General features: G+C 36.8%; 1 protein-coding gene across 2 annotated transcripts in view; it reads right to left on the bottom strand.

Annotated features, from left to right (window-relative positions):
* Nucleotides 1-4,974, bottom strand: part of LOC107730091 (beta,beta-carotene 15,15'-dioxygenase-like) — a 9,084-nt gene extending 4,110 nt beyond the window's left edge. Inside the window, exons 1-5 of one of the 2 annotated variants that reach the window (XM_016540826.1) lie at nucleotides 4,725-4,974; nucleotides 1,952-2,080; nucleotides 1,715-1,844; nucleotides 1,461-1,608; nucleotides 811-952 (exon numbers count right to left, since the gene is read on the bottom strand). In XM_016540826.1, the coding sequence (XP_016396312.1) occupies nucleotides 811-952; nucleotides 1,461-1,608; nucleotides 1,715-1,844; nucleotides 1,952-2,080; nucleotides 4,725-4,788 (613 nt within the window). In that variant the 5' untranslated portion in view covers nucleotides 4,789-4,974. The remainder of the gene's footprint in view (nucleotides 1-810; nucleotides 953-1,460; nucleotides 1,609-1,714; nucleotides 1,845-1,951; nucleotides 2,081-4,724) is intronic. The other variant, XM_016540825.1, reaches the window with a different exon arrangement.
* Between the last annotated feature and the right edge of the window lie 8,973 nt (nucleotides 4,975-13,947).

Raw genomic sequence — 13,947 nt, 5'->3', positions numbered from 1 at the left:
TGTCGCTCGGCTCGGCTAATGTCCGTCCCATGCACTGAACGCGCTCTCCTCCACATCACGAGTAGACACGCCCCTTATTGCTGATTGGCTACAAGTTTGTTTTGCGATTCGGCCCGAATCAGTTTTCTAAAGTGTTTTTGAAAAATCACTTACTCTGCCTTTAACTGAAATCATGTGCCTTTGGCTTTTGTGACTTTTGACTGGAGTTAGATACGAGTTCTGAACCACTGGTTTGAAAACAAGAGATTCTCAAAGGTTTCAAAAGCACCCATCACTACATATAATCAAAGACTTTAGATATGCCAAGACACTCATATTACTATCAATGGGAGGAAGTGTAAAGCACAACATGGCAAACAGAATCATGCAATCTAAATAAAAGAACCAATTGCCAATTGGTAAAGTTAATGCGTCCCTGCAAATATGGCTGCAAAGTGTACTTTCCTTTGAAGGGTCTTTGATGTAATGCTTAAAAGTGATGCATGTTATTTAGTGGCCACCAGTGGCTATAAACAGGATTGCAAAAATAATTTTTAATTGCAAGTTTTCTCTGCAAAACTCAACAGCACAGTGTATTGTGGGTGGCTGCCAGGGCATTGCTATGCTGTTGCTAAGGTGCTCCAAGTAGTTTTTAGCACATTGTTATGCAGTTGCTATAGTGTTCTGGGTGGTTGCTTACTGGTCCAAAATAAGCTTCTCTCAAATCTCTACGAAGTGTGCAAGCTGAGCTAAGCTTAATACTTGGGGTTATGGATTTGAACAAAACCCTTAAGATGAAAAATAGTAAGGTGGACCAGAAATTATACTTACTTCCTCCTGGAACCTTGAACAATGTGTATTTAGTTTTGCCCTTCTCTGCGATGCATGTTCCCATACTGTAGCTATTTCCCTCTTTATCATAATGTGTATGTGATGCCACAATATTTACAGGAAGGTATTTCAGGTAGTCCACCTTGAGTGATTAAAGCAACAACAATATTCTATGAGAACATGTAATCAAAAATGAAGAACATTTCAATCATGACAACTCTCAGAATAGCTTTAGCATGTTAATGGATATGACAACATTAATTTGGTCTTGGCAGACTAGACCTGCTATGCAATCTGCTGCTGAATGGACTTGCTACTGCCAATAGATACACAGACACTGCTGTGAGCACGTAAGATATGCTGCTGCTGCATGAATAGGCATAAATAAATCCCATAGCATATCTACAAAGGTGGTGCTGGGGGAGGTGGAAGGTTTTTGAGGAACTAGCTTTTAGCAAACACTGAACTAGACTATATAAATGATGAGCAATCAATCTAATTGGCTGCAAAATCAGCAGAGACCAATCAGTTTGTGCCATGTAGTAAATGATGTGGTTGCTAGCAGATTGCACGCAAACGACATATCAATCTGTGCAGTCTAGAGTTTCCTGACTGAACTAGATACTTTTACTAACTTTTTTTTTTTTTACCTTTTCTTGAGTCTCTAAAGTCATGGGGTCAATTTTACGAATGTAATTGGTCTCAGATGTAGCATGGTAGTCATTTCCATATTTGATTATGTTATTGGCGCAGTTGTCAGTGAAGTCTGGTATGGTGTGGCTGAGGAAAGTGATCACTCTGAAAAGGGAGTTAAAAAGAACACAATTTATTCACAATTAACAATATGCTTATGTTTTTTCTTCTTCTTCCTGAATCAATTGCATCAGACAGTAATGTTACTTACTTGGAGAATATATTTTTGCATGGGTCTGGGTACGCCATGGTCCCCATCTCTGACACCACTATTCTGTTGGCCTGCATGTTGGAGTTGTAGGTGTCACCTTGAAGATACTTGCTTCTATACGTCACCTCTCCTGAAAATTAAACAATAATCAATATATTCGTGTGGACCACTGAACTAACAAAACCCTCAGGACAGTAGAAACGTATATAAAAGCCTGAATGACAATAAAGTAAATACCTTTTTTAATTGTGAAACTGTGCAAAAGTGCCATTCCATCAAACCAATGGTTGTATCTCGTCTCTCCCAAAGAGAAGAGGCCAGGTCCATTGCGTATAAGCGTGCCCTGCAGCCATTCAGGAATCAAGCCTGCAGAGATGATAAAACTATTTTAAGTGGAGCATTTTGGTACAATTGACTGCTTATGTCCACTTTTCTGTCCAAACCATCTTCTATTAAGCTCACAGAACAGTTCACAAAGACAAAAAATTTATAAAGATCTCCTCCACAAGCACTTAACCAGAAATAAAGACACTCCTTAAAATATTAAATATATATATATAGTCCTTTTTTTGTATTAACATTTCGGCTCTAGCTGTACACTATTCTGGTTTATGGTTTTAATTCTGTATCATGATGAAACTAATATTGCCAGCCTCTTTATGATAAATTCATTGTATTTTTCCTATTTTAAGTGACTATGACTAAAAGCCTCTGCTAACTGAAATGCAAGTGAAAAGTACTGGGTTCGTACAGAATTTTAAACATGAAATTCAAGCACTTTCAAGCAGTGACAGCTGGAGCTTTTCAAGGGGAGCCGCTTATAATAAAGTAATATCTCTAGTAATAATAAATTTACTTAATGAAAATTACTATTCATTATTGGTCACACATTACTGCCTATTCAGAAGCTTATTCTATAGTAGACCATAGCAAATATAAATTGTATTTTCCCATTTGTTCCAGCAAACAGAAAAATCTACTGCTTGCCAAAAGAGGGGGGGAAAAAAATGGAGAGCGATGGAGTATGGCAGACAGAAGAATTTTTTTTTTTCAAATTTAGTCACTCCATCAGCAGCTCTATTTGAAAACACATCACAGCTATATTCACTAGTTTCTTGTGGGTTTTATTCATTTGGAGGAATACTGAATCTATTTTTGTGTGACTGAGACTAGAAACAAATTGTTGCAGAAAGAAGTTTTTGTCTGGTGTCTATATTTAATCAGCATAACACACTTCTAATATGAGTGTAATTCAAACTCAAGTTTTACGGACACATTAAAAAAAATTAAAAAAATAAAAACGTAATCACTATAATTTTAATACTTGTCTGGTTTTATTTAACAAAAAGTCATTTCATTCAAAGAGAATATGATATGAATGTAAAAAACTGTGGCTTAGGTAATCTGGAAACCATGAGAATGACAGGACAGGTTTAGTATATGATGATGAGTGTTCTAGTGTGGATTTTAACATATACACATCAACCAATATCAAATATTTGTCCTAAGTAAATATTTGTCTAAGTAAATGAGTTATTACTGAAGATTATACAGTGTCTAGGTTACCTTAAGGGTGGCTGGGGAGAGTTGATTTTTCACATGTACTTGTACACATAATTTGTAATGCATTGAGACCACTAATCTACACCCTATGTTCTCTATTATAGATGGGTAAATGAGACTCACAATACACAAGGGATCCTCTCTCTCTCTCTCTCTCTCTCTCAGGGCATTCGAAGGAAAAAAATATTAAGCATCTCAAGAATAACACACACACACACACAAATGTGTAGGCTATATATAGAGAGAGAGAGAGAGAGAGAGAGTTCTTTACATTCATATACATTTCCCTTTGTAACCCAGACTCGAATTGTATAATCTATGCTGGCCTGATTATGGCCCGATGCCGGCAGCGTTGGCTCAGTTTCGGCACCCGGACTCGGGCCAGTACCGGTTAATTGTATAATCTGTGCTGGCCTGATTGTGGCCCGATGCCGGCAGTGTCGGCTCAGTTTCGGCACCCGGACTCGGGCCAGCGTATTCGGGCCGATTCTGGCGCGTCATTCATTCCCGTGATTCACACGAGTCCGGCAACCGCATCAGGCCCGAGTTATTTCTTCCGGCTTGCCGGATTTGGGCCGTTATCGGGCCAGATCTTTTTGGCTACCTGGGTCTCTCTCTCTCAGGGCATTCGAAGGAAAAAAATATTAAGCATCTCAAGTAAGACATTCAAAATTCAAGCACAATTCAATCCTTAAAAACATAACAGTTAAAATCAAGCATTCTCCAAACTTTCAAAACTCTGTACGAACTGGAAGAAATCCAGTGAAGATACATAAAACATTACTTTGGCATTCTTATCTTCCTTTTTCACATGGAGGCTATCAAAAAAAGTGTTTTATGACGTTGATTACGCTTGTTGTTGTTGTTGTTGTTGTTTTCGGTAGATAACAGAAATTCATCTCATTACTGGGTGTTAACTAGTCTAGTCAACTAGTAAACTCTTCTTTGGTCAAGCTTGCTGGTGGGGATATTACAATAATTTCCAAGTGCAAAGTTAAACTGTTAGAATTCCTCTACTGAAAGAAATTAAGATGAAATTCGATAGGCTTCACATTGTATATCAAACATAAAAACAGTGATCTAGTTGGTAAAGTTAATTTAATAAAAAAAATAAAAATAAAATTAATTAATGTAATGTATTAAAATATGATTTAGAAAACTGCATTTGGATCTGTTGTGGTAATTTTTTTTTACTTGTTAGTTGTCTGACATCATGGCTGGACAGAGGTGGGTATGAATAAAGAATATGAACTTATCGTGAATGTCCTAATGTTTACAACATCACAGTGCTGCCTCCCAGGAGATATACAATAAAACACGGTGCAGTCCAAATTTGTTTAATGTTGCGCGAACAAACACATTAAGCTTTTAGTGCTTGGTATATCAGCAAACAAACGGCAGTGATTCACTACAGGCGCGTAATGGCAACGCATTTTTCTCTTCTTACCTTTTACGTCAGCGTTAATGGGCTCCGGATGTTCGTCCTTGTTTTTACTATAGTCGTACTGCATCGTTCCAAAGCGTTGTCGAAAGTTTCTCCAAAGAAGTTCTGAGAAGTGACAGTCAGCGTTCGAACACAAACTGTCTATAAAGCTTGAGGAAGGTAAAGACTCCGCCTCTCATTACAGGACTCGGGAGACTCATGTTTACAGCGTTTAACTTCTCTTATTCTTATAATCTCCTCATTACTGCCGTGGGCTCATGATTGTTCTTAAAATGTAAACAGGTGCAAATTATATTATAGAGATTACAGATAAACAGGTCAGTCTGGTTGTCGTCTTCATTTAACTGTACCATTAGCATAAAAGGTGATCTGAGATAAATATCAAAAAAGAAAGGTCAGTCAGGTATTTTACTTTTGTAGTTGTTTTTGCACATGGTGTTGTGCTGTGGGGCCTGTTTTATTTTAGATAAATGCCATGAAGACAAAGAATTCAGTCACATGTTTGCCATGTTGAGATCACATGACTAAATTTACTCTACTGACTCAGTAACTGTCCTATTATCAACATTTTTGCTGCTTAAAAAAATAATGACGCTGAATAACACATTTCTGCAGTTATATTGGAAACTAAAAACATAAACTTGTAATTAAAGTTAATCCATGCCAATACTTTAGATGTCAATCTATATCCAAATGACTGCTAGCCTAACTGCCGGCACAACATATGTTCAAATTCATTTAATCCTAATGAATGCTATATATTTTCTATATTCAGCAAACAGTAAATTTCTATATTGTAGTATTCATTATGATTAAATGTTTGAAGAATTTGGCCTATATACACTTCTGGCAATGAATACTACTCCATTGTGAGCAAATGGGGATCCACCCAAATTTGAGGGGATTATGCATTTAACACAGTTAGTGTTTAACATGCTGAGAACATGATTCGAGCATACTTACCCTGTGTCAGCCACTAAAAAGAGTTCTAGGTTCCAAAAAAAAAAAAAAAACCCCGGAACTGAACTGATATGGCCAGTAATTTGTCACAAATGATATATTGTTATAGCATGACCAAAACAAATCCTAATTTCCACAGTTTCCCATTTATTTCTTTGGAGAAAACATAGAGAAATATCCAATAGATTTTCCAAAAGAACGTATGTTTGTTTGCTTGTTTATTTAGAGCAGTATCAAAGAGCAGTATTTAGTGAGAGGCAGATTGATTTTAGTGTCATTGAGATACTATTATAGCTTTTATTAATATTTTTAATTAGTTTTTATTTATTATTTATTTTATTTTTATATTTGTCATTTTCATTTTACTGTTAGCTAAAGTTTTAAGAATTATGTTTTTAAATATGTCTATATAGTTTTTATTTTATATTTTGTTTGTTTTGTTTGAGTTATTTTAGTACATTAAGTTAAACTAAAGTGCTATTTGGCTATATCTTTAACACCAAACACATCTGCAGACTGTTCTAACCCCCCAAGTCATATTCCCAGTGAAATGCTTTCCGACAGCAAATGCTATGAGTTTGCTTCTTTCTTTTCTGAGAAGATCAATAATATCAGAAACACAATAAGCACATCCTCAAATTGTGCAGAGGTCAGACAGATCTGATCACAATTTTAGAAAGCAGTTATTATGTCTGATTTCAAAGCAATTGATGGCAAAATTTTGAAAGAAACAGTACAGCACCTTAAAACTTCAACCTACAGCCTATTTTTTCAAAAGTGTTTAACTGTTTAGAAGCAGATCTTTTAGAAGTGGTAAACGCCTCACTTCTTTCTGGGACTTTTCCAAACTTCCTGAAAACTGCCGTTATTAAGCCCCTCCTGAAAAAGAGCCATATTGAGCAACTATAGACCATTACCAAATCTTCCTTCTATAGGCAAGATCACTAAAAAGGTAGTTTTCAATCAGTTGAAGAACTTCTTAAACTCAAATGGATACCAGGACAATTGTCAGTCTGGTTTTCGGCCACATCAGAGCACAGAGACAGCACTCATAAAGATAATAAATGATATTCACTTAAATATTGATTCTGGCAAAATATCGGTGCTGGTATGTGACGAGAGGGGCGGGGCCGAGAGCCGTGGGAACGGAGCGAGGCCGGTGGAGTAAATGCTAATGCGCGACACCTGCGCCACTCACCGGTCTCGAGTCCCACGGAGGAGCTCCGTAAGGTTAAAAGGAGGAGTGACGACAGTGTTGGACGAGAGAGTACCAGGCCTGGATTTTATTTTGTGTTTTGTGTGTGGCAGTCGTCCGCGAGGGGCTGCCGCTTTACTTTCATTTTGTGTTTGTGTTTGTTTATTTTTATTTAATTGTTTAAATGTTCGCCGGTTCCCGCCTCCTTCCTGAACTACGGACTTTGTTACATGGTACTACTAGATCTCAGTGCTGCGTTTGACACTGTCGATCATAACATACTTCTAGAGAGACTAGAAAAACTGGGTTTGCCTTTCTAGTATGTTCCTCAAATGGTTCATGTCATACTTAGAAGGGAAGGGTTATTATGTGAGTATAGGCGACCATAAGTCTAAGTGGACACCCATGACAGTCCCTCAAGGCTCAATTCTTGCACCGTTCTTGTTCAACCTATTATATGCTCCCACTGAGTCAAATAATGAGAAGGAACCAAATTGCCCATCATAGCTATGCAGATGACACCCAGATTTATAGCCTTATTGCCTAATGGGGCGATGCTGATAGCCTAATGGTTAGAGAGTCGGACTTGTAACCCAAAGGTCACGGGTTTGAGTCTCGGGACTGGCAGGGATTATAGGTGGGGGGAGTGAATGTACAGCGCTCTCTTCCACCCTCAATACCACGACTGAGGTGAGACCCTTGAGCAAGGCACCGAACCCCCAACTTCAGCAAAAATGGCTGCCCACTGTTTCGTGTGTGTGTGTGTGTGTGTGTGTGTGTGTGTGTGTCTTCACTACTCACTGCTGTGTGTGTGCACTTGGATGGTTTAAATGCAGAGCACAAATTCTGAGTATGGGACACCATACCTGGCTCCACGTCACGTCACTCACTAATGACTACAGCCCCATTGACTCCTCTGCCAATGCATTAATGATGTTGAGTTGGATGTGCCAAAACTTTCTTCAGTTAAACAAAGAGAAAACTGAAGTTATTGCATTTGAAAACAAAAATGAAGTCCTCAAGGTGAACGCATACTATGGGGGTCAAACAACAGAAAAATCAATTCAATAATCTTGGTGTGTTTCTGGAGTCAGACCTTAGTTTCAGAGGTCATGTCAAAGCAATAACTAAATCAGCATCTTATCATCTCAAAAACATTGTAAGAATTAGATGTTTTGTGTCCAGTCAAGACTTGGAGAAACTTGTTCATGCCTTTATCACCAGGGTGAACTATTGTAATGGTCTCCTCACTGGCCTTCCCGAAAATACCATTAGACAGCTGCAGTCCATCCAGAACGCTGCTGCCAGGATTCTGACTAGAACCAGAAAATCTGAACATATCACACCAGTCCTCAGGTCTTTACACTGGCTTCCAGTTACATTTAGGATTGATTTTAAAGTATTATTACTTGTTTACAAATCATTCAATAGTCTAGGACCTCAATACGTTGCAGATATGCTCACCGAATATAAACAGACCACTCAGATCACTATAGGATCAATCAGTTAAAAATACCAAGGGTTCACTCAAAACAAGGGGAGTCTGCTTTTAGCTATTCTACTACCCACAGTTGGAACCAGTTTCCAGAAGAGATCAGATGTGCTAAAACAGTAGCCACATTTAAATCTAAACTTAAAACACAACCGTTTAGCTGTGCATTTACTGAATGAGCACTGTGCTACGTCTGAATGATTACACTGTATTTTATGTATACTCATTTTTTTATTTATTCTTAAATGTTTTATTTCGTTTAAATAAATTTTTAATCATTTTAAAATGTTTCTTTTCTGCTTTTATAGTTGTGATTATTTTTATGATTATTTTAATTCCTTTTTATGTAAAACACTTTGAATTACCATTGTATATGAAATGTGCTATGTAAATAAACTTGCCTTGCCTTGCCTAAATAAAAATTATGAATGTTTCTTTGGCAACTAGCTGAAATAAATTCGTTTTTTAATATTTTATTTTATTTATTTATTTGTGGGTTTTGGTTTCAGTTTTAGTTTTAATTTTTAATAACCATGAGAGGTGCTACAAATAATTTTGCCCTATTTGCTGATAAAACAGGGTAGGAGGTTGTTATTATTTCTCATCGTTATTTTCAACCCAACTTATTCAAAATGCTTTTTGCAACATTACAGGATATAACCATATAACATTCACTGATATGCTAATATATACCAAACTTCTTGACCTTCGACATTTACAGATAACCATAATAATGCAGATAGTGAAATTAGAACACATGATCGCTGCACTGAAAGATCATAAAATTTGGCCTTTTCATGAGCCACAACCATATGCAGACAGTATACAGTCTCTCTTGTTACCAACAGAGGGTATAAGACTTTGAATCAAACCCATTTGTACCGCATGAGAGCCACTGCCCTAACCTCTAAGCCACAGCTTCAACAGAGCTTGTTGTTTTAAACATAATTTCAGAGAATGCATGCAAAGCTGCTGCTCATTTCTCTTCATTACTGGAATTTGGACACATTTCGGAAAGAACTTACTCTTTCAGCCATTTAATTTGTTTTTAGACTTGTTTGAAGTTTTTAATAATGATTTGCTGTAGAGTCTGTATTTATGATTTGGTAACTGTGGTAAAGTACAAACTAATACACACAAACTACCTTTTGTTTCCTTTAAGCACAAGTAAAACATTTACTGCTTCATATTTATCAGGTATGATAAAGTCCTAGGAAACATCTTGTTAGATGAGAGCAGTGTTCCTAAGAAGATTTGAGTAGCCTATACTCAAACAAGAATTAAAGGGATACTCCACCCCAAAATGAAAATTTTGTCATTAATCACTTTGTCGTTCCAAACCCCTAAAAGCTGCACGGATGCGCTGTTTTCGTTCAAATCAAAGCGTAAATACAGGTAGAAAACGTATTCTTGTGTCGCGGCTTATGTACTTCTTTTTACATACAAAAGAGTATGACAAAAGTCCTTGGATGGTCTACTATTTCAAGACGATTTTTGAAGTGTGGATCCTTGCACGCTAATATTACCCACAATCCATTACGCTTTGGTAAATGATTCGGTTCAGAACTACAAACACGAATAAAAACCGTTAAAAACTACAAACATGGCGGATGTGCGCGGAGAGTAGAAAGGTTTAGATAAAGGGGTTTGAGTTACTAATAATCAGCATTTAACCTGGTAAAATAATATTTATTTAATCTTATCTATGTTATATTTCATCTGCAACAGCAATGTAAACTTTTATAAGCATCCGTTTGGTCGTTAACTTTTAAATGCATCATAATGCAGAAAATATGAGCAGAAAATTCTCCGCATGAAGACCCGCGGCTCGCAGATCAACATGCTACTTCTTTTCTCTCTGTCTGATATGGTAGAAAGTTAAATTAAATTAAATCTGGAGGATATAAACTGTGACAAGATGATTGACAGGCCAGTTTACAGTGACAGAGTGCCTGTAACTATGCGACAGAGCACTCCATTAAAGACACAATTGTATGACATGATAGTATGTCCGCTTGCCTACTGCACACTCAAATGTGTGTACTTTTTCTTCACCAAAAAAGTACATACTTTTAGGGCGTAGTATAAGACAGCTCCACCTGTCTTGATATGCAATGGGATTTATTTATGCCTATTCATGCAGCAGCAGAATATCTTACATGCTCATAGCAGTGTGTCTGTGTATCTATTGGCAGTAAAGTACATTCAGCAGCAGCTTGCATAGCAGGTCTAGTCTGCCAAGACCAAATGAATGTTGTCATATCCATTAACATGCTAAAGCTATTCTGAGAGTTGTCATGATTGAAATATTCTTCATTTTTGTTGTCAAGAATATTGCTGTTGCTTTATTCGCTCAAGGTGGACTACCTGAAATACCTTCCTGTAAATAATGTTGCATCACATACGCATTATGATAAAGAGGGAAATAGCTACAGTTGTGGCCAAAAGTTTTGGCAGTGACATAAATTTTGTGCTTTGCAAAGTTTGGTGTTCATTCACATTGTTTCTAGATTATTGTGTAGAGTGATCAGATGCATTTTAAATAATTGCTAAAAGCTTCATTGGCCAAAAAAAATGAACTTTTAACAAAAAAAAAAAAGAATTCACTGTTTTTTGATCCTGACACAAAATGACCAGCTAACATTAATTGACTAATCACATCAGCAGCACATGTGAAAGTGTGAATGAGTACTTGTCAGGTGAAATCACTATCATGCTAAATAGATTGTAAGAGCAGACTGTTTGCTATAAAAGGAGGGAAGAAGTGCTTCCAATCATTGTGTTCTTGTTAGCAATGGTAACCTCCAAAGAAACACGTGCAGCCATCATCAAATCCATGAGCAATTTGGTGATGATCCATGCATTTCCCAGCATGATGGAGCACGATGTCACAAAGCAAGAGTGATAAAGAAGTGGCTCGAAGATCATTACATTGAAATTTTGGATCCGTGGCCAGGCAACTCCCCGGATCTCAATCCCATAGAGAACCTGTAGTCAGTCCTACAGGCGAGTGGACAAGCAGAAGCCCACAAATTGTAATCAACTCCGAGAACTAATGAATCGCCATCAGTCAGGATTTGGCCCAGAAGCTAATATCCAGCATGCCAGAGAGAATTGCAGAGGTTATGAAGAACAAGGGTCAACACTGTAAATATTGACTCATTATATATTTTTTGCCAATAAAAGCCTTTAAAACTTATGATATGCTTATCATTGTTTTTCAGTATACCATAGAAACATGTGGAAAAATAATCTACAAATACTGAAGCAACAAACTTTGCAAAACACAAAATTTATGTCACTGCCAAAACTTTTGACCATGACTGTACAGTATGGGAACATGCATCGAAGAGAAGGGCAAAACTAAATACACATTGTTCAAGGTTCCAGGAGGAAGTAAGTATATTTCTGGTGCACCTTACTATTTCTCATCTTAAGGGTTTTGTTCAAATCCATAACCCCAAGTATTAAATAGCTCAGCTTGCACACTTCGTAGAGATTTGAGAGAAGCTTATTTTGGACCAGTAAGCAACCACCCAGAACACTATAGCAACTGCATAACAATGTGCTAAAAGCTACTTGGAGCACCTTAGCAACAGCATAGCAATGCTCTGGCAGCCACCCACAATACACTGTGCTGTTGAGTTTTGCAGAGAAAACTTGCATTTAAAAAATATTTTTGCAATACTGTTTCTAGCCACTGGTGGCCACTAAATGACATGCATCACTTTTAAGCATTACATCAAAGACCCTTCAAAGGAAAGTTCACTCTGCAGCCATATTTGCAGGGACGCAATAACTTTACCAATTGGCGATTGGTTCTTTTATGTAGATTTCATGATTCTGTTTGCCATGTTGTGTTGCACTTTCTCCCGTTGATAGTAATATGAGGGTATATCTAAAGTGTCAGATTACATGTAGTGATGGTTGCTTTTGAAACCTTTGAGAATCTCTTGTTTCAAACCAGTGGTTCAGAACCCCCTGCTGGCCTCACTAACACCTCTGCAGGCAGCAACCTAGTTTTCTCACCAGCCTCAACCCTGCTTAGCTTCAGTGGGCAACCAGTCTTGGGCTACAGGGTGATATAGCTGTCAAGCAAACAACACCTATTTGAACAAACACCCAACCCTAAGTATTAAAGTTTGGTGCATAACCTGTAACATGAATATTGCCTCTAATTGTCTGGCTTGCTAAGGGAAAATGTGCATACACTTTTAAAGAAAAAAAATCCTAAACTCACTTTCAAGTAAGAGAACCTGAGATATATGTAGGGAGACTTGACGAAACATCAGCAACCACATACACTCTTGGGAAAAAATGTACAAAAGCTGGGGTGGTACCCTTTAAAAGGTGTTATATGTACCATTTAGGTATATGTACACTTTAGGTACTAATATGGACCTTTCAGGTACTAATATGCACACTAAATGTGTACTTTTTAAAGGGTAACAAAGACAGATTTCGTACCTTTTTCCCCCCAATATGTAGTGATGGCCGGCAACCACCTGCACATATAAGACTGAAGTACACCATTGCCTGAGTCCTATCAGATTTGTGATAAGAAATCAACTAATTTAATTATAGTTATCAAAACTGTACATTGCCCTTTCTGAACTTTACCCTCAACATTAGTCCAAAGTCGAGGCAGCATCAGAAGAAGCTGGTCACTCTCAGAAGAACAGCACCTACAACATTGTATGGACAACCACACAGTAATAATATTTTATATTGTTGTCTTCAGGCTTAAGGAAGGAAGTCAACTATAACCAGTATGACACTCAAAGATTGGTCACTTGGTGGCAGTGTTGTCTTTAGAAAAAAGTAACAAGAAAAAAAAAAAAAATACCATTACTTTGAACTGGGAATATTATATTATCACATTTATACAGAAATAATTACAAAGAAATGGCAAGTAACACACTGAATTGAATTTGAAATTTTTAAGTAAAAAGACTAAAATAGTATAATAATAGTATAGTAGCAGTTATTGTAAAACATATGCCAATAATCGTTGTTTTATTTACAACTTTGAAAAATAATTTTTACAGTGTTTACAGTCATTTTTACAGTCATTGGTGAATTTTCATACTCAGAATAAATATATTTCAGGCAGAAGCTTAGTATACAAACATTTACTCCATAATGTCAAATATGAAATGAATAATTCAGCAAATATCATATTTTTGTTTTTTTTTTAAGAAAAAAAAACGGAACAAATTTTAGTGTAGTGATCTGTAATTCAACAAATGAGAAACATTAGGAAAATATCTGAATATTAGGCACATATTCACATATACACTTGAATGTGAAAACAGTTCAAAAATTGCAAGGAACAATTGTCCATACTTTTTGGACACCACAGTATACAGAATAAGGGTAAAAGAAAGCTGTGTTTTTTGACCCACTCCAATGAACAGTTCAGGAGAGATCATCTTACTGGTCATTTACATTTCATGTATCACAATAGCCTGTTTTATAGGAGGTCTATAAAATTATTATAATAATTCACTTAGCAGATGCTTTTTTCCAAAGTGACTTACAAATGAAAAACATAAAAATTTGTCAGAGAGCCAACAATA

This window comes from Sinocyclocheilus rhinocerous, unplaced genomic scaffold (assembly GCF_001515625.1).
Source record: "Sinocyclocheilus rhinocerous isolate Xijiao unplaced genomic scaffold, SAMN03320098_v1.1 scaffold878, whole genome shotgun sequence".
Taxonomy (NCBI): Eukaryota; Metazoa; Chordata; class Actinopteri; order Cypriniformes; family Cyprinidae; genus Sinocyclocheilus; species Sinocyclocheilus rhinocerous.
Note: the sequence above shows the minus strand (reverse complement) of the source record. Positions and strands in the feature narration are given on the sequence as shown.